This window comes from Canis lupus, chromosome 4 (genome assembly GCF_003254725.2).
Source record: "Canis lupus dingo isolate Sandy chromosome 4, ASM325472v2, whole genome shotgun sequence".
In the NCBI taxonomy this organism is placed as follows: domain Eukaryota; kingdom Metazoa; phylum Chordata; class Mammalia; order Carnivora; family Canidae; genus Canis; species Canis lupus.
This window is the reverse complement of record NC_064246.1, coordinates 23,663,797-23,685,478: the sequence shown is the minus strand read 5'-3', so window position 1 is coordinate 23,685,478 and position 21,682 is coordinate 23,663,797. Positions and strand designations below refer to the sequence as shown.

The following is a 21,682-nucleotide window of genomic DNA, read 5'->3' as shown; positions in this document are numbered from 1 at the left end:
GGGCATGGAGCCTGCTTCTCCCTCTGCCTATGTTTCTGCCTCTCTCTCTCTCTCTCTCTCTCTCTCTCTCTGTGTGACTATCATAAATTAAAAAAAAAAATTAAACCACATTAGATAGTTTGAACTTATGCAAAGAACAAAGGTTAAGTCTTGAAGGATTTTAGAAATGGAAGAGATTAGAGAATAGATTGGAGACCAGAGAGACTGAAGGCCAGAAAACAAATTAGGAGATCTAGGCAAGAAACACCAACAATATGGTTTATAATATTGGCCATGGGGAAAAAATAGACTAATTTAGGGAGATTGTATATAAGAAATTGAATCAAAAGATATTAATAATTGAGAAGATATTTGGAGGCAGCAGGGGAATGAAGGAGAGTAAGATATCAAAGGAGATTTCTAAGTGTCTCACTTGGGCAACAGGGTGGATGCTGGTGCCAAACACTGAAAGAGGAAACACAAAAAAGATTTATTATTGCGGGAAAATGAACTCAGTTTTGAAAATGTTGTATGACAGGGGTGCCTGGGTGGCTCAGTCAATTAAGTACCTGGCTTTTGGTTTGGCTTGGGTCATGATCTCATGGGTTGTGGGATCCTACCCCAAGCTCCATGCTTAACAGGGAGTCTGCTTGGGGATTCCCACCTTCTCCCCTCCCCTGACTCACATGTGCCCCTTGCATGCACATACTCTCTCTCTAAAACAAATAAGAAAAGAAAATGTTGTATGGCAGGTGCCTTGAGACATCCAAGCAGCAATATTCATCAGACAATTGGTTATTAGAGCCTGATGAACTGACTAGAAATAAATGTAGGGGTCATTAGCACATAGATAGTTGGTAAATGAAGCCATAGGATTGATTGAAACCATCCAGGTTGAGTATGGGGAAGAAAAGAAGATCTAAGAAATTAGTTTCCATTTAATGTTCTTCCATAATACATGCTTTAAAAATATTTTATTTGAGTAAACAAATGAATGAATAAAAAAAAAACACAAGTCTTAATAAAATCTAGAAGGCGGGGCACCTCGGTGGCTCAGTGGTTGAGCATCTGCCTTTGGCACAGGTCGTGATCCTGGGGTCCTGGGATCAAGTCCCGCATCAGGCTCCCCACGGGAAGCCTGCTTCTCCCTCTGCCTGCGTCTCTGCCTCTCTCTGCATGTCTCTCATAAATAAATAAATAAATAAATAAATAAATAAATAAATAAATAAATCTTTTTTCAAAATCTAGAAGGCTTTTTTAAAAAAAGATTTTATTTATTTATTCATGAGAGAGAGACAGAGAGAGGCAGAGACGCAGGCAGAGAGAGAAACGGGTTCCATGCAGGGAGCCGGACCTGGGGCTCGATCCTGGGTCTCCAGGATCACGCCCTGGACTGAAGGCGGCGCTAAACCGCTGGGCCACCAGGGCTGCCCTAGAAGGCATTTTTAACATTTGTACAGGACTTGTTCAGTATTTAGTATTGATATTCACTTTTTCAGTATTCATTATTGATATTCACTGACCTCAGGTAGTTAGGTCAGTTTTCAAAAATGTTCTGGATCTCTGAATAATTTTTTTAAATTTACTGTAAGATTCTTATATTATTACAATGACAGTATATATAGAGATCCCAAGCTGAATTCTAATACTTCAGTAAGAAGCAAATCCACATAGTTGGCATAGTTCCTTGCTCATAATTAATGGTCTAAAATCATATGTTCAGGGACACCTGGGTGGCTCAGTGGTTGAACATCTGCCTTTGGCTCAGGGCATGATCCCAGACTCCTGGGATGGAGTCCTGCATCGGCTGTCTGTGGGGAGCCTGCTTCTCCCTCTGCCTATGTTTCTGCCTCTCTCTCTGTGTGTCTCATGAATAAATAAATTGAAAATCTTTTTAAAAAATAAATAAAATCATATGCTCAAAGAGAATTGTAGAATGAATGAATAAATACTTAAGTGAAATACATATTCCTATCTTCTCACAATAGAGAAAATTATAGTACCTCCACTCCACTGCTCTTAATGTTTGTTGAGGTATGACAATGGAACAACATAAGCAATGTAGTCCCTAAGGCCATTTAATCAAAGGAGGAACAGTTGTACTAATAACTCTGCCTAGGCATATTGACAGAAAGCTGGGATGATATTGACAAGAACTCATCCAAAAGATGCAGAGCTCTCACAAATCAAGAAAAAGGCAGCAACCCAATAGAAAAAATGGGCATGACTCGAACAGATAATTCACAAAAAGAGGAGATAAAAATAGCTAGTAAACAAAATAAATAAACAAATTTCCCCACAAAGGTGATTTAAATTATTATTTTTTAAGATTTTATTTATTCACGAGAGACACACAGAGAGAGAGGCAGAGACATAGGCAGAGGGAGAAGCAGGCTCCCTACAAGGAGCCTGATGCAGGACTCAATCCCAGGACCCTGGGATCATGACCTGAGCTAAAGGCAGATGCTCACTCAACCACTGAGCTAATCCAGGACCCTCAAGAAATGCAAATTAAATCTACAATACAGAGGCACCTGGGTGGCTCAGTCAGTTAAGCATCTGCCTTCTGCTCATGTCATGATCTTACAGTCCTGGGTTCAAGCCCCACATCAGGCTCCCTCCTCAGCAGGGCGTCTGCTTCTCCCTCTGCCCCTCCCTCCCATTGGTACCCTCTCTCTCTTCTCTCTCAAATAAATAAAAACTTAAAAGAAAAAAACCACCCACAATGCAATATCGCTTGAAGCCCAGCAGAATAGTCAAAATGAAAAAGATGAAAAATATCAAGTTTTGGCAATGACATGTAGCAATCTCAACTTCTATATGTTGCTGGTGGGAGTATAAATTGGCACAACCTCTATATCAGTCATAGTATAATCAGGAGACAGAAATCACACCAATTACTTGAAGAAACAATTTAATATAAAGAATTATTAATAAAGTGCCCTTCTCTAGTTTTAATAATTTTAATCATTGTTCTCTTAGCCAGAGGAATTATAGCTGCTTCCTATAGTTGCTACCCCATGATTCTTTCAAGTTTTCTTTTTACTCTTGTAGTTAGTTGACATCTTTACACCTAGTTAATAATTATTTACAATTATTTCTTCCCAAGTGACTAGTATGGTTTTAGTCTGCTGACTAATATAGAATTGATCCCAGGAGTGATCCAGGAAGCAGACCCTCAAATATAGGATTGAGGAAATGTTATGATCAAGTCTTTGGGTATGAAAGCAGTGCTTAGCTCTTCATCAATAAGAAACATGCTGCTAGAAACCCACATGTGATATATTCACATTTAATCAAATTATCATCTATAGGTGAATGTGATTGTCTTCTAAGTAAGACAAATGTCTTGGGGTTCAAGTGGCCACTGCACTTTATCAATATGGTAATAATGATGACTTCTAGGACTGTGATGTGACCTGAGACCTAGCCATCTACAGACGTAGGTTTTCATGTTATTGGGAGCGGAGTATAGGAGCAAGGGTGTTTAGATTGAAACTGTACAACTTTCATATCCTGGTCACCAGCAAGGATCCTACACATTATAGGAGTAGTTCAGACTTAGAAATCTTTCTGGGAGACTACTCTGTGCATATGGGAGGGATAATTGAGCTACTAATTCAAACTGGCCAAATTACTAAAGCACACATTTCTTTTACAAATAAAAAGATAGCAACTGAAAGATGGAAAGAGAAAGCAACTTGGAAATCATTTAGTTCTATTCTCTCATTGGACCAAAACAAAACAAAAAGAATTTATTGAGACCTAGAGAGGTAAATATTGAGGACCTACTAGCGCTAAGTGCTTTAATATGTATTAGCTTATTTAATCCTTTAACATTATAACTAGGTATTAGTATTCCTGTTTTACAGATAAGGAAATTGAGGTTAAGTAATTTATGCCAACTCAGCAGCCAAACTCAGGAATGAAGGACTCCAGCACCCACACTCAACCATTAATGTAATCTGACTCTCTGGAAGCCAGCACTCTTGATATGCAGTTCAATATGATTTTTTTTTTTTTTAAGATTTTTGAGAGACAGAGCATGAACAGGGGAAAGGGGCAGAGGGAAAGGGAGAAGCAGACTTCCCACTGAGCAGGGAGCCTGATGCAAGGCTCTATCCCAAGACCACAGGATTATGACCTGGGCCAAAGGCAGATGCTTAACCAACTGAGCCACCCAGGTGTCCCCCAATATTATACTTTTGAAGCTACAATTCAGCATTGCTTTTTCTCACAGGCTGAACAGGGATGCAATGGAGGATAAAGCCACATAGAAAGACCTGAAAAAGATTTCACAGGTTCTCTAATGCAGTCTCCATCCACAGTGATGTCATTGAAGTATAAGCACATACCTGACTTGCCCAAGTCCACAAAGCTATTTTTTTAAAGATTTTATTTATTTATTCATGAGAATACACAGAGAGGAGAGAGAGAGAGAAACAGGCAGAGACACAGGCAGAGGGAGAAGCAGGCTCCATGCAGGGAGCCCGACGTGGGACTTGATCCCAGGACTCTAGGATCACACCCTGGGCTGAAGGCGGCGCTAAACTGCTGAGCCAGCCGGGCTGCCCCACAAAGCTATTTTTTTTCCCAAGGGAGAGGACATTTTATTTATTTGAAAGGTTGTTTTTTGTTCTTTGGGTTTTTTTAAATAATCTCTACACTCAATGTGGGGCTCAAACTCACGACCCTGAGATCAATAGTCCCACGCTCTTCTGACTGAGCCAGCCAGATGCCCCTCACAAAGCTATTTAGTGGTAGAAGCAGAGCTATAATCCAAGTTTCCTAACACTGAGGCAATTTTCTTTTCATTATACTACAAAATTTGCCCCTTCCACATTCTCTCTTTTCAGAGGTGGGTCTTGGTATAGGGTCCAAAGTTCTTATTGACTCTTTAAATGGACCAGCTAATGTGAGATTGGGAAGCTTGTTCATTAAATGCACACAGCTTCTACTTCCTGGTTCGCATTCAATGCCATCTCTAGTTTTATACATTAGCAGATTGGGCAGCTACTATATGCTGTGCTGAAAAGTCCCCTATTTCAAACTCTCTACATGACCTTTGCCTTCATACTTCAAACTCTCTTAGGGTTCGCTCCTTTGGGTTGAAACACTGAAACCTTTGTTAAAATGCCAATGGACAATATAACTAAAGGAAGTTCTCATCAATCCCTTAGCTTGAATTAGTTTATGCAATTAGCACTCATCTCATAGAAGAATCCTGAAGGAGTAGGACTCTGGAGAGATTTGAATTTTCATGGCAGAACTGAACGGCATAGGATGACCTGAGAGAGGTGAGACAGGTCATAGTGGAACCTACAGGGATAGGTCATGGCCATATGAAATCATTGAGCACCTGAAGAGGTGACAAGAAATGAAAAGTCAGAAAGTGGTATAGAAATGGGGTAGAAAATGGAGCACTTTTATACAAATTCAAAAAAGAGACACCCCCCCTTTTTTTAGATTTTGTTTATTTATTCATGAGAGACACAGAGAGAGAAGCAGAGACATAGGCAGAGGGAGAAGCAGGCTCCCTGTAGGGAGCTCAATGTGGGACTCGATCCCAGGACCCTGGGATCAGGCCCTGAGCCAAAGGCAGACGCTCAACCATTGAACCATCCAGGCATCCCAAAAAAAGAGACCCTTTCTTTTTTACAGATAAAAGTCTCCAATGTCTTCTATTGGAGAATGGAACACAGACTAGATTTCTACTTTTACGGCCCAGTTGGAACACTGAACAACCATTTGTGATATAGACTTGTGCAAATCACATGCATCATAATGTCACTGAGAGGCTACCCTCCCTGCCACCCCTGCCATTTCTACTCATTTCCCAAAATAGCCACAGAAAAAAGGGAACTAACCTTCATAATGCCTGGCCACAGCCCTCAATGAATTTACTGAGCTCTTTCTCTGTATAGTTAGTCATCACAAACAACTCACAGAGTTAGATATTACTTTTCCAACTTTACAGATGAGAAATACAATGGCCAAAAGAATTTAGGTAATTTCCCTAAAGCACACAACTAAGACATCATTCAAAGAGGCTAAGTACAGTGTGCAGAGCTGAGTCAAGCTGGGTCTGTCTGATTCGTGCTTATCTTTGTCTCACTAGACCACACCTCTTCACGGAAAACTGCTTCCTAGAGTTTACATAGTCATAGGTTCTCAGTTATGCCAACCCTATTCTTTACTCACTGCATTGACCATCAATGATCTAATATAACACAGGTAAGCACGCAGGTTTCTCATTTGTAAGTGGACCATCTGGGAGGCAAAATATGGAAACAGAATCTTTGACAAGGTCATAAGAATGTTAATTAAATCTAGATTTTAAAGTATTTTTCTAAAATCTGATAGAAAGAAAAAAAATACTGTTAATGATAATATTGAGTACTAGTGGGTTGCCTGGGTGGCTTGGTTGGTTAAGTGTCTGCCTTTGGGCTCAGGTTGTGATGCTGGGGTCCAGGGATGGAGTCCTGCTCAGCGGGGAGCCTACCTATCCCTCTCTCCACCCCTCCCCCAGCTCATGTTCTCTCTTGCTCACTCTCACTCTCTCGTTCTCAAATAAGTAATATCTTTAAAAAATACTGAGTATTAGCTAACAGCAAAGTGTAATGCTGGATGCTGTAATAAACATTATATTACAACATCTTGCTTAATCCTCACAATATCCCTTTGAGGAAAATACTATACAAGCCCCCATTTTTCAGATGAGAAAAATATGATATTGAGAGATTACTTGCTAAAGATCTCCTGGCTGAAGTGGTGGAACCAAGATTTGAATCCAGGATACCTTCTATCACACACTTGTTCCTCCAAATGACCTCCCCTATAATAGACCACTTCAGTACACCATAAAGATCTCAGAGGAAATCCTGTAGTATCTTATACTATTAACTCAAAAGTAATCACTCTGAGGCCTTAGAGTGACACTATCATGATAAAAATAGCACTGTAAAAGAGATTATGTGTTTTTAAAATAATTCCATTGGTACATTAATTTCTTTGGTATGTTTCAATATCCTAGGTGATTAGCACCTTTTGGGTGAATACCATGTATTTGACTTTTTTCTATTTCCTTCACTCAATCATTATTGAATCATTATTGAACAATATTGATCCTTCACTATGGAGAATGCACCATAGTGCCTAACACTGAGCTTGGTGTATAATAAACTCAAAATTTTATTGAATGATTAGTTACAGAAGGAAGAGGTTTTACCTGAAGTTCTCTTGATGTAGTTTCTTTCTTTCTTTTCTTTTTTTTTTGATGTAGTTTCATAGGAATTAATCATTAATGATTTTGATATCATTACTAATCACTAAGACAATATTCCACAGGTAGGGGTTGCATTAGGATCTATGTTTAGTGTAACAACTTGTAAATTAGTGGTAGTCAGCAAATGCTAGTAATTATAACCATTCTAGGGAGTAAGTAAATTGAAAATAATACTTGTTTGCTTTTTCTCTAACATTTGAAAGGCTTTCTAGTACCTAACATAAGGCTATGCTAATATCAAAAGTTGGTAGCTCAGTTTATCTATTAGTGTCCTCTCCCTTGTTTTACAAAGTAGAGGAAATCCTTTATTTACAGCAAGTCAACTCATACTTCTCACTTCAGACTCTGCCTACAACCATCAGGTTCACTTGAAGTAGTACCCTTAGTGAACCCAAAACAGATATGTATATGGTACCCAGACTTTTGAGGAAGTGCATCTCTACCTTATTGCAACAAAAAGAGCCACAATCTGATGTCTAATTCTAAACTTTGCTGAAGAAATATACAAGAAAAATAGGTATGCAAAACAAATATTCCTACATCCATTTCTCAAAAAGTCATCAAGTAGCCAAAAGTTTATCTAGAAATTACCTCAAAGGTAAAAATAAAAATATTGCCATAGTCTTCTGTGACATAGTGGAAAGGGTAGTGGAAGTGGTTTTGGAGAACTAGATTTTATTTTATTATTTTTTTAAGGATTTTTAAAATCCATTCATGAGAGACATAGAGAAAGAGAGGCAGAGACATGGGCAGAGGAAGAAGCAGACTCCCCGAAAGGAGCCCAAAGTAGGAGTCGATCCTGGACTCTGGGATCACGCCCTGATCCAAAGGCAGACACCTTTGAAGTCAGCCACCCAGGTGAGCCACCCAGGAGTCCCAATAACTAGATTTTATACCCAAGTGTAACTACTATGCAATCTGTGTGGGTAAGATACTCAACCTTTCCTTCCTGATCCGTAAAATAATATTCTCCTCTCTGAGTTGTTGTAAAGGTTAAAAAATAATAATAATAACACACATGAAGTTAAGTGACCCCCTATAAAAGGTCAGTTTAATTTAAGCCAGAAATATTATGTTAAATATGTTTCTTTTTTTCTTTCTTTTTAACAGGAAAAAAACCCAGATTTTTAATAACATGTATGCCTCCTATATACATGGGAGACACCCAGAGAAACTAAGTAACTCCAAAGATGTCTCTTTATCTGCTCATTTGTTGTAGAAAACTAAGAATTATGAAAAAATAAGATCTTTGTTCCTTTGGCCCCTACCTTCCTGGCGTTCTGATTTATATAAAGTTTCACCACCGAGGAAGTCTATGTGAGCTTTCTATCCCTTCCAGCAGGGCAAAATGCCCACGGCCTCATGTAAATACATGAGAAGAGTATCGTGTGTCAGCTTATATAATGAGAATTCATCTCACTGTATTGCGTCTCTTAGAATATTTGGTGAAAAATTTTTTGACTTCTCTATTATGACGGGTCTCATTCATACAAGCTTAAACAGCAGATGTCTTAAATGTAGGACAAAAGATGACACACCCTCCCCACCTTCTGTTTTTCTCTCTTCTCCCCTGGCCTATTCTCAGAGCTTAGAATGGACCCCGTTACATTACTTGTGTACTTAGGCTACGCAATGGACTAGCCAACCCACTGAAAAACTGAGCTTTCAGCCTTGCTGATTCATTCCTTCTTTAAGCAGAGATGATTGTTTCTAACTTATAATGTCTTTTTCCTGACTCCTAATGAGTTTCAGTCAACCAAGATCCTTTTTATATCACACGAGTAAACAAACAGAAGAAATGACAATGTCCAAAGAGAAATCCAACTTGAGATATTTTTTCCCTTAGGTAAGCCAAAATATGAATTATTCTGTCAATTTGCAATGAAAAGTTAACTGAACTCATGCTGGTTTGTCTCTAATAGCATTAGGTTCCCACTTTTTGATGAAGTTCAGTAATTTAGTCCTGCAGCATAATGGCAGGATCAATGGACAAGGAGGTAGAAGACTCTATTTTCAGTTCTAGCTCTGGCTCATTACCATTTCTTTGCCCTGACCATCTTCTATTATTACTTGGAATCTCAATTATATTAGCAATGCAGAGAGATTTAGAAAAACCACCCTGTAAGCTAACAACTTAGATGCAGCAGTCTTATTTCTGCAATTGGTCTATGATTGTGGTCTCAGGCAAGAAATTGTCTAATGTAGCACCTCAGTTTCTTCATCCACAGAGACATGATAAATTGTTTCTCTTTTCCCACCAGTTCCTTCACAGAAATGCAGTAATGGAAATGGTATTGACGTTATAAAATATTTTGATCTCTGTAGCCTGTTGCTATGTAAAGAAAAAGTCCTTATTATATTTCAACTTGCATTTTCAGGTACTTAGTGCTCCCTGAGTTTGCACCATATCAATTACTTTTGGAAAAGATTACTATGGATATTACTATTCTTTGCAGAACCTTTGCAGATATAAAACAGGTCATGAAGAATATGCTTTAAGAAAATAAAATTAGGAACACCTGGGTGGCTCAGTGGTTGAGCATCTGCCTTTGGCTTAGGGTGTGATCCCGAGGTCCTGGGATCGAGTCCCACATCGGGCTTCCTACATGGAGCCTGCTTCTCCCTCTGCCTGTGTCTCTGCCTCTCTCTGTGTGTCTCTCATGAATAAATAAAATATTTTTAAAAAATAACAAAATTATTTCACAAAATTTGTGATCGATTGCTGGCTGCTGACAAATCTTCTGATTCAAATTGTCAACCTAATCATCTTAACTTGAAAGAGACAGCTTGTTCATTCAGTGCTATCGCCATGTTGTCTAGGTAGCAAATACAAGCTAAAAAATGAGGATACCACTCAGTTGATCCAAGTAATTCCAGGATTTTTGTCAAATATCTGAGAAAAGTATGTAGGCAGTAAGGGATCTTAAAATCTAACAATAGTTGATAGATAGCTTCTAATCTTGGTTTTGCATGTGTCAAACCTAAGAATGTTATAGTGATATTCACCTATCTCAGGTAGATAATAAGAGCATTGATAGATAATAAGTATATCCTGTCTAATTGTTAAAAGAATGATTATCCTTACAATGACCATTTTAATTTTTGAAGATTGTGATGGTAATGTACTTGGTTTTACAATCTCTCTTTCTCTTTTTCTCTCTTTTCATATTCAAAAGATGTCAATTGGGATTGTTTCCCATTCAGCTTGATTCGGGGTGCTTTGAATGCTGCTTCCATCTGAAAGGGCATCCTTCTCTAAGCCTTCCTTTTCCTCCTGTAGGCTGTCAGGGGACAATGCAACAGCCAACATACAAATTACCTTTTGCGAATGGCTAAAGATGGTGGTGATTTTATAGTATCCTGGGCAGTCCATGGCCACAAAGTAGGAATCAGGGCTCTGCACCAGGGACTTCTTGTGTTTCTTCTTCTCTTCCGGAAAGAGATAGAGAAGATCCTTCTCAAGGAGCATGTTCTCATTGGGAGGTCGTCACCCCTGGAAAAGCTGTTATATGATCTCTTTGTTACATTAGAATACTAACAGATCCAAAGCTCAGACAGTGAAGGAAAAAAATTCTTAGATTGAGACACGAAATTGTATTAATTCAAAGACAGATCTGAAACGGAGAGATCAATTCATAGGGTAAAAGGAATAGAGGAACATATGTGCCAAAATTTACAGGTAAGGAAGACCCAAGATGTAGAATTGAGCTGGTAACTGACAGAGATTCTAATAGGCAAGTCAGAACTGCATGTGCCTAGCAACAAGTATTGGGGATTGGTCACTAGGAAACTGGAATCCAAAGGCAAGAAATCCAGTTACTTTGGTTACAAGAGATACACATAGAAAACCTATAAAACTCTTTGAAGATATATCGTTCATTCATTCAGTAAGTTTATATTAAGTACCTATATGTGCTAGACACTATTTTAGACACTGGGAAATAAGCAGTGAACAGAACAAAGTTCACTTGTGTAGCTAGTTGGGGTGTCAGGGCAGGGCAGACAATAAACTAGTAAAATACATAGTTTGTCAATAGAAATAAGTTTATGGGGAAAGTTTAAGCGAGGAATTTCTGGGCATGGGAAGAAGAGTTGCAATTTTATTTTACTTTTTTTTTTTAAGATTTTAATTATTTATTCATGAAGATATACAGAGAGAGGCAGAGAGACACAGGCAGAGGGAGAAGCAGGCTCCATCCAGGGAGCCGGATGTGGGACTCGATCCCGGGACTCCAGGATTCCACCCTGGGCCAAAGGCAGACACTCAACCGCTGAGCCACCCAGGCATCCCAAGGAGCTGCAATTTTAAACAGTGATAGAGAAAGCCTCACTGAGAAGTAGGCATAGGCAAAAACAGGCTAGACAAGAGGGAAGCAGAGAGTCATGCAGATACCTATGGTAGAGTGATCCAGGCAGTGAATAAAGCAAATGCAAATATTTTTAAAATATTATTTATTTATTTATTAGAGATACAGAGAGAGAGAGAGAGAAGCAGGCTCCATGCTGGGAGCCCGACCTGGGACTCCATCCCGGGTCTCCAGGATCGCACCCTGGGCTGAAGGCGGCGCTAAACCGCTAAGCCCCCGGGACTGCCCAAATGCAAAGAATTGAGGCAGGATCCTGCCCAGCACATTTGAGGAAAAGTAAGGAAGCCATCACAGTTGGAACCGAGTGAGGAAAGGGGGAAGAGTAGGAGATGATGTTAGAGAAGTAAGAGAGAGACACACAAAATATGTTAGGCCCAGAAGATAATTGCAAGGCTTCTGCTGGCTTTACTTTGAGTGAGATGAGAAACTGTCAGAGAGTAGTGAGCAGAGAAAAAGCACACATGATTTATAGTTTAAAAGGATGTATCTGCGGATCCCTGGGTGGCCCAGCAGTTTGGCGCCTGCCTTTGGCCCAGGGCGCGATCCTGGAGACCCGGGATCGAATCCCACGTCTGGCTCCCGGTGCATGGAGCCTGCTTCTCCCTCTGCCTGTGTCTCTGCCTCTCTCTCTCTCTGTGACTATCATAAATAAATAAAAATTAAAAAAAAAAAAAAGAAAATCTCATTAAAAAAAAAAAAGATGTATCTGACTATTGTTTTGAAATTAGACCATAAGGAGCCAGATATGGAAGCAAGAGCATTTAGGATGCTATTCCAATAATCTAGGGAAGAAAGGATAGAAGCTCAGACAGGCTCTTATGCAGAAGTGAGATGCAATTGGGATAGGGATATATTCTGAAGGCGGAGCCCTCAGGTTATGTTAATGGACTTGAAATAAGAGGGGAGAGAAAGATGGGTGTCAAAGATGACACCAAGAGTTTTGTCCTGGGCAGCCAGGTGGCTCAGTGGTTTAGCTCCTGCCTTCAGTCCCAGGCGTTATCCTAGAGACCTGGGAATGAGTCCCATGTTGGGCTCCCTGCATGGAGCCTGCTTCTCCCTCTGCCTGTGTCTCTGCCTCTCTCTCTCTCTCTCTCTCTGTGTGTCTCATGAGTAAATAAAATCTTTATTTTTTTTTAAAGAGTTTTTTCCTGAAAAACTGGAAAATGGAGATGCTCTTTATTGATATAGGGAAGAATGTGGGAGGAGTCCTAACCTTCTTTGTGTCCCCATGGCCCTAGTACAATGGAAATGTTCAGTGAATGCCAATAATCTAATCTGAATCTAGTTTCTGTGTATTTGAGATCAGAGTTGTTCTAAATACAGGATTGACTCGTTGGAGTTATTCAATTAGGGTGTGATTCTAGACTCTGGGACAAGGTTAAAAATCATTGATGTGCTACAGCTACCTTGTACTAGCTAGCAAGAACCAACTGCTAAATTTTTGGGATACTGCAAGCCAGGTGTTAAACATAGCTGCTTATTAAACTTGTTATATACACTTATAGCTGGTAATTAAAAATAAAGGTAAAAGTACTTAAAATTCATCACTTCCTAATTATTTTCCTACATTTTACCATTTTCTGTGCCCTTGAATTCGTGTTTGCTGTATCCGTATGACAGAAATACTGTATAATGGTGTGCTACTGTGCATCTCTTCCCAACTCTGTTCAGTGATGCTATGTCAGGAGCTTCAAATTGGCCATGGTATGAGTATTTACAATACAGAAATTGGCAAAAGCTACAAATAAGGGATCTCCCCCACCCTTTTCCTGTCCCAGAGCTGGTTAAATCAATAAGTGGAAATTTAGTTATAGCTTTGAGGGCAATGAATGATAGGGGATGAGCAAACTGTTACATACCTTGTAAATACACACAGGTACAGGCACTGCACACAGAGTATTGTATTATGGTTACACAAGAGGTTTTCCCTGTTCTGGTGAGGGAGGGTCGGGGACTGAGGAAATTGCAGAAGGAGGCAGAAGCAAGGAGATTCCACACAGAGAAAGAAAGGCCTTCATGATTGACTAAACTAGGAATTGCTGGAAAAGATTAGCATCTAAGGTCAATCAATGCCTTAATAGAATAAACCTGGAGCAAATTATAAACTGTTAACAGAGGAGATTAACAGCTTTGGATGGGTTATTTGTATATCTGATATTACAAGGGATGAGGAGAAAGTGGAGACTAGTCAATGTCGTGAGTAGTGACTGCCTATCTGTGAAATTTTCTTGTATTAAGAATCTTATAGCTTATTGTCAGGCCTGATAAAAAAGAAAACCTCAAGGATACTAAAGACACTATCTAATTATTCCTGTGAGACAGCTAGAAAAACAGCACAGTTTAGTTTTGTCATTTTTATTTTACAAAAAATGAAGCTGGAATCCAAGGAATGCAATATAACCGGGTTATTGAGGATAACAGTGAGGGAGACAGTTTAGGAGGGAAAAGGTGTTTCATATGTGTGTGTATGTATAACAGACAACAATGAAAAAGCTCACATATTTAGTGATTCATTTTTCAAGAGAAGCAGGAATACTAATATGTATATTAATTACAAATGTGGCAAAAAAATAAAACCAGAAACATGGAAATGACAAAGACTGAAAAATACGTCTTTGAACCCCAATTTTCCTTGAATTTTTCTTTTTTTTAAATGATATATTTTTTATTTTTAAAGATTTTATTTATTTATTCATGAGAGACAGAGAAAGAGAGAGGCAGAGACACAGGCAGAGGGAGGAGCAGGCTCCACGCAGGGAGCCCGACGTGGGACTTGATCCTGGGTCTCCAGGATCAGGCCCTGGGTTGAAGGCGGCGCTAAACCGCTGGGCCACCCGGGCTGCCCCTCCTTGAATTTTTCTACTTGACTGATTCTAAACAGTTCCAAAAGTGTTCTTTTTTTCTTTTTAAAGATTTATTTTATTTATTTATTTATGATAGACATAGAGAGAGAGAGAGAGAAAGGCAGAGATACAGGAGGAGGGAGAAGCAGGCTCCATGCAGGGAGCCCGATGTGGGACTCAATCCCGGGACTCCAGGATCACGCCCTGGGCCAAAGGCAGGTGCTAAACCGCTGAGCCACCCAGGCATCCCCTTGTTCTTTTTTTCTATTCCTTAAATATATTCATTCTTCATTTCCCACTCTCCCCCACTGGCTTTTGGTTCAAAGCTCAATCTTTTTTATTCATAATGTTTTCTCAAAGTTGTTTTGCATAAGACAGTAAGACTTCATATTTAGCAGAATCACTTGGTTTGAGCATTAGTCTTATTTCCCCAGATGTATTTATGGATGTGAGGATGTACAGCTACTGAGTAAAAGAAGAGGAACATTTTGATGATTTATGGGTTTATCAAGACTTTGGTGATGTATGAAAGTAACTGTTCCTTGTGCCCTGACTTACTCAATATGATTGTTCAAAATATTTACTGTGTTCCTAAGTGAAAATGGATACTTTATTAGTTTGCATTTCTTTGATTACTAGTGAAACGATATTTTTTTCATTTTGCTCACTAATATTACGTCTTTACTACACATTTCTTTGAGGTTTAATGTGCTTGTATCAATTTGTATGAATTTCTTTATATAAGAAAGATAACAGTCCCTTAAATTTGGTAGTTTTTGCAGACATTTTCCCATTCTCTTGTTGCCTATTCATTTTGGTTACCTTTTTTTTTTTTTTTCCATTTTGGTTACCTTAAAACAAAATCATTTTTCCTTTGATTTAAAAAAAAATTGCTGCCAAGAATATAAAATAATCATCACCCAGAAGCTTATTACATATTCTGATCTATTTTCTTCTGATTTTTCCATTGTTTAACATTTTATACCTACTCTTTAATTCATCTGAAATTTATTTTGATGAGAAGATAAGATGATGGGCTAGGGGCACCTGGATGATGGGCACCTTAGCAACCTGGCACAGTTGCTTAAGCAGCTGCCTTCAGCTCAAGTCATGAGCCCAGGGTCTGGAATCAAGCCCAACATCAGGCTCTCTGCTGGATGGGCAGCTGTCTCTTCCTCTCAACCACTTGTACTCTCTAACATGTTTTTTTTTTTTTTCCCTCTCTCAAAAGTTCTTTCAAAAAGAAGATGGTCTAAAATAATTTTTCTTTTTTAAAGTTTTTATTTATTTATTTGAGAGAAAGAGAGAGAGGACAAACAGAGGGAAGGACAGAAGGGGGGAGGGAGAGAGAGAAAGAGAGAGAGAGAGAGGCAGAAGTGGACTCCATACTGACCATAGAGCCTGACATGCGGCTTGATGCCAGGACTCTGAGATCATGGCCTAAGCCTAAGTCAGATGCTTAACTGACTGAGCCATCCAGGTGCCCCTTAACCTATTTTTTTCTAAATTGATAACCATTCTGGGGGCACCTGGCTGGGTCAGTTGCTGGAGCATGCTACTCTTGATCTCAGAGTTGTTAAATTCAAGCCCCATGCTGGGTGTAGAGATTACTTAAAAATAAAATCTTAAATAAGTAGATAGATTGATAACCATTTTTTAAAAAGATTTTATTTATTCATGAGAGACAGAGAAAGGAAGAGACACAGGCAGAGACACATGCAGAGGGAGAAGCAGGCTCCCTGCAGGGAGCTTGATGCAGGACTCAATCCCAGGATTCCGGATAACACCCTGAGCCAAAGGCAGATGCTCAACTGCTGAGCCACCTAAGCATCCCAATAGATAACTGTTTTGGAATGGTTCTTACTTTCTTGACTGACTTGTGAAATACTCTGTATTACACTTTTTTTTTTTTTTAAAGATTTACTTGATTTATTGAGAGTGAGAGAAAGAGAGCCCAAGCAGGAGGGGCAGAGGGAGAGAGAATCCCAAGTAGACTCACAATGGATATGGAACCCAACTCAGGGCTTAATCTCACAACCCTGAGATCACAACTTTAGCTGAAACCCTGAGCCAAAACCCAGTGGGATGCTTAACCAACTGCACCACCCAGGCACCCTGCTCCCCACATTATAATTTATTTATTTGTTTGTTTTACGGTTTTTACAAATATTTTGTTTATTTTAATGAAGCTGGTACAATGTCCATTTAAAACCCATATCTCAGGCCAAAAAGTACAAATAAAATAAAAAAGAGCAGTGTTTTGTTGAATACACTTTTGCATGAATAACTTTATTAACTGCTAATGAAAATTAGAACTTTTCTGGGATCTTCTGACAAGACTTTTATCTTAAAATGCTTTCTCTTCAGTGAAGCCATCTTTGGACTTAGTCATTTACTCTCACCATCTCTGTCTTCTCGACTCCAGCCTGATATTTCTCTTCTTTTGGTCCAGATTCTCAAATTTTAAAAGAAGCTTCAAGTTAAGGAAAGGTCATTTTCCCACAGTTCAGTTCTCTGAAAAACTTCCATCTCCCACTGAAAGTCATAGTCCAGTAGTGAAGTAATCATATGCTAGAACTTCAGGGCCAACTGGAAAGTCATCATGAGCACTTATACTGGTCGATCTTATTTATCACAAGCCTGAAAATGCACAGTCCTGGAAAAGGTGGCCTCTCTGTGCACATATGTAATTTTTAAAAAGGAAAGGGCAATATGAAGGGGGCTGAGGTTTGATCACCAAAAATCATCGCAATGAAAACAAGTGATAATGAATAATGGGCACTAGAATTCAAATTACCAAATGTTTTAAAGAGATGGGGTGCCAGTTTTCAATTCCATTTTGTTTTTTTTTTTTGTTGTTGTTGTTCTTTTTTTCGTCTTTTTCCTTTTTTTCCCTTTTTTTCCTTTTTTTTTTTCAATTCCATTTTGAACACCACATTACAAAAGAACTACTTTTAAAAATAAAAAAGGATTGAGGGTAAAGAAAAAAATAAAAAGAATATCTAAATCATTCAATGACCCCCTGTTTGTTCCTGATAAACTTCAATCACATCTTCTTCCTCCATTCCCAGTTCTTTTGGAGTGTGATTATCAGCAATTCTCTGACCTTCAAAGAGAAACCTGAGTGAATTCATTGGAACTCTCTGTCTTAGTATGATTCTTTGAGTTTCTTGAGATGTGTTGTCATTTCACTTTGAAATGAATCTCACTGCTATCCTGTCCAATGATTTTGAGTTTAATGTATTCTCCTTCCTTCTTTTTAAATTTTTTTTAATTTTTATTTATTTATGATAGTCACAGAGAGAGAGAGAGAGAGGCAGAGACACAGGCAGAGGGAGAAGCAGGCTCCATGCACCGGGAGCCCAACGTGGGATTCGATCCCGGGTCTCCAGGATCACGCCCTGGGCCAAAGGCAGGCGCTAAACCGCTGCGCCACCCAGGGATCTCCTCTCCTTCCTTCTTATCCCCCAAGTCCTCAGTTGAAGGTTTTCCCTCTGGGTCAGACATGGTGACGGTGGCTTCACCCAGGATCTCCACACAGCAGGCCTCGGGTATGCAGATCCTTGCTCCAGGGTTTACAAATCCATCTCTCTTTCCCACAGCACAACACCCCCCACATTACAACTTAAACTCCAATGTATAATAGACTATTTCTGCACTAGGCTATTTGTTTTTACTTGTACTTCCCTATTGTAATACAGTAGCTTTGGTATATTATTATATTCCATTGGTTTTACCCTATTTATAATTTTAAAATGTCTCAACTATTACTTCATTCCTATTCCCACAGATCAAGTTCTGAATCATTGTACCTGTTACAAAGACTTTGGTAGTAATGACAATCATTTCCCTATTGAAAGAACAATAGTTACTTCCCTAATATTACTAATTATATTAGTAATTATTAATATAAATAAAGAAGTATATAAAGTTATAAAGAAAGAAGTATATAAAGTTAACTCATTTTAGTGAATTCTATAGGCTTGTCTGAAGTACTTTTAGGTCTCAGAATTTGGATGAACTTAAGAGTGGCAGAGGCACCTATGTAGCTCAGTTGGTTAAGCATCCAACTCCTGATCTCAGGCCATGAGTTCAAGCCCTGCATTGATCTCCACACTGGGTATGGAGCCTACTTAAAAAAAAGAAAAAGAAGGGCAGCCCCGGTGGTGCAGTGGTTTAACGCCGCCTGCAGCCCAGGGGCGTGATCCTGGAGACCCTGGATTGAGTCCCATGTCAGGCTGTCTGTATGATGCCTGCTTCTCCCTGTGCCTCTGCCTCTCTGTCTCTATGAATAAGTAAATAAAATCTTAGAAGAAGAAGAAGAAGAAGAAGAAGAAGAAGAAGAAGAAGAAGAAGAAGAAGAAGACGACGACTTAAGAGTAACAAAAACAAATATGCAAAGTTCTCTTTGGGAGGCTATTTTGTGATTTGGAAGAAGAAATATTTCTCTTTGAAGCAAATAAATACAAAGAATGTAAAACTCAAGTGATTAAGATATAAATTTACATGCTTTTAAATATATATTTTATATCTTACAATAAACCTTTCACAATGCTTCTGAAACTTAATCCTAAACATTGTGAACAATTTTACGATTACTTGTACTCGTTTTTTTTTTTTATATATATAAAGATTTTATTTATTCATGAGAGACACAGAGAGAGAGGCAGAGACACAGGCAGAGGGAGAAGCAGGCTCCATGCAGGGAGCCCGATGCGGGACTCGAGGCAGGCGCCAAACCGCTGAGCCACCCAAGGATTCCCCCTGTAATCATTGTTCTAATTTAAGTTATTTTCCACATACATTGATTTGTCTAAGTATCACTTAGAGCCTCCTAAAAGTTAAGATTTTCTTTCTCAAATTTATTTATTCTTCAAAAATAATATAATTCTAAGAAACCATACAAAAATTTAGAGAAGTTGGAGCGCTTGGGTGGCTCAGTTGGTTAAGTGATTCTTTTTTTTTTTTTAAGTGTCTGATTCTTGATCTTAGCTCAGGTCTTAATCTCACCATCATGAGTTCAAGTCGAACACTGAACTCCATGCTAGGCTTGGAGCCTATTAAAAAAAAATTGAGAGAAGTTGAGAGCCTCTATAGTCTAATTATGATAAATATTTTTTGGTACTTAAGTGGAATTTTCATACCTGTATTCATTTCAGCATTATTCATGATATCCAAGATATGGAAACAATGTAAATGTTCATCGATGGATGAATGGATAAAGATGGTGTATATATAGACAATGAAACAATATTCAGCCTTAAAAAAAGAAGAAAATCTTGCCGTTTGCAACAACATGGATGAACCTGAAGGATATTAGCTAGGGGAGATAAGCCAGATTCAGAAAGACAGATACTGCTTCATCTCACTTATATGTGGAATCTAAAATAATTAAACTGAAACAGAAAGGAGAATGGTGGTTGTTTGGGGCTGCATGAAGAGGGAAATGGGGAAATACTGTCAAGGGATACAAAATTTCACTTATACAAGATGAATAAGTTGTGAAGCTCTGATGTGCAACAATGTAACTATTTGAAATTGGTTACATTTGAACTTTGTTAAGAGTATAGATCTTAAGTGTTGTCACCACATATGCACCCAAAAGGTAATTAGGTGAAGTGATAGATTATGTTAATTATCTTGACTGTGATGATTATTTAACAATGTATACATATATCAAACCAAACTGTACATCTTAAATATGTAAAAAAATTTTTTGAGAGATAGAGAGTGGGGGAGTGGGGAGAGAGGGACAGTTGGAGAGGGAGAGAGAAAATCTTAGGCGGTTTCCATGCCCAGAGCAGGGCTTGATCACACAACCCTGAGATCATAACCTGAGCCAATATCAAGAGATGGACACTTAATGACTAAGCCCCTGGTGTCCCTCTACAATTTTAAAATTGCCAATTATATCTCAATAAAGGATGCAGAGGAGAGTAAAAATTAAATGTCAACAAGAACTACTAAGCTTTTATGCTTTTAAATGTTCTCTGCATGGCTCTACTACACCAGCTTCTCTTTAATATATGAGTATGACTCAGATGAAAGGTAGCATAAATATTCAATTTGAAGTATTTTCCTAGTAGTCTATGATAGCTCTTCAGAGTTTTATTTGCAGTTGTTCCTAACAATGTTTAAGTTTTTTTATTATGTGACAAAGGCGTTAGCCCTCCAAAAATAACCTGGAAACGGGACTTGCCCAATAGCAACAGAGCTGTTCTTTGTAAATGGGAAGCATAAGGCATGAGTGGGAACTCACAAAAACAGCTTTATGTGCCCTACATTTCTTCTTCAAAATGATTCTATCAAAGATATTTTATTATAATCTTGGTTTCTGTTATAATTGGCTCCCATTTCAAAAGAAGCTGGCCATGTTAGAAAGAATGTCAAGAGTATCCAAGGGTTCTTCGTTTGTATGTTTCCTTTGAGATATGATTTAATTTTCTCATCTTGCTTTATAAACTCTTGCTGATAAAACATATATCTTCTACCTGTGATTTGTCATGTTTCTTTACACTGGATATTTATACATTTTCTAGATCACTGTAATTACTTCATTTCCGGTAGCTGAACCTTGTTTTTGTTATCTTAATAAAACATAAATGATGTCTGCTTTGGAACTGGGTTTGTTCAGGCCACTGAATAACCACACCCTTATAATTAGAGATTTGGTAGTCACCGGGGAGTGGTACAGTCAGCACCAAAATATTATGCCACAGGCATTTATGTAAACACTATTTTTGAATGAATCTGAAAACCAGCCAAGAGATTCATTAAACACCAGGGACATGATGCTTATTCTTCATCTCTATGAAATTAATAAGCTAAAATTTTGGTAAGAAATATCTCACAGTTGCAAAAGTACTACTTTTTATACTTTCTATAGCTCAGAGAAAGTCTGCTTGCTCCACCCCCATGTTAACTAATAATCTACAACTGTTAAAATTATGCTGGGAAAATTTAGAATAAGGAGACTCTGAAGGAGAAGTGATAAGAAATCAGTAAATGTCAGCTTTAGTGCTTTTTCAGAAAACAGTCAAAAGCTTTTAAGAACTATCTGCAGCAACAAGGGTGGGTAAGTAAACTATAATTAACTTACACAATGGAATACTTGGACTTCCGAGCCTCCAGAACCATGACAAATAAATTTTTGCTGTTTGAGCCACTCAGTCTATAATATTTTGTTATAGCAGACTGAACAGACTAAG

The 21,682-nt window shown here is 38.5% G+C and overlaps 1 protein-coding gene and 2 pseudogenes across 3 annotated transcripts in view; 1 reads left to right on the top strand and 2 right to left on the bottom strand.

Moving 5' to 3' along the window:
• The window catches only part of MCU (mitochondrial calcium uniporter), a 218,225-nt gene extending 207,312 nt beyond the window's left edge, over nt 1-10,913 (bottom strand). The window contains exon 1 of one of the 3 annotated variants that reach the window (XM_035715229.2): nt 10,584-10,913. In XM_035715229.2, the coding sequence (XP_035571122.1) occupies nt 10,584-10,733 (150 nt within the window). In that variant the 5' untranslated portion in view covers nt 10,734-10,913. The remainder of the gene's footprint in view (nt 1-10,583) is intronic. The other 2 variants (XM_035715233.2, XM_035715232.2) reach the window with 2 other exon arrangements.
• A 66-nt stretch (nt 10,914-10,979) lies between these two features.
• Nucleotides 10,980-21,682, top strand: part of LOC112652027 (ferritin light chain-like) — a 31,556-nt pseudogene continuing 20,853 nt past the window's right edge.
• LOC112652025 (small ubiquitin-related modifier 1-like) lies at nt 17,406-19,517 on the bottom strand (annotated as a pseudogene).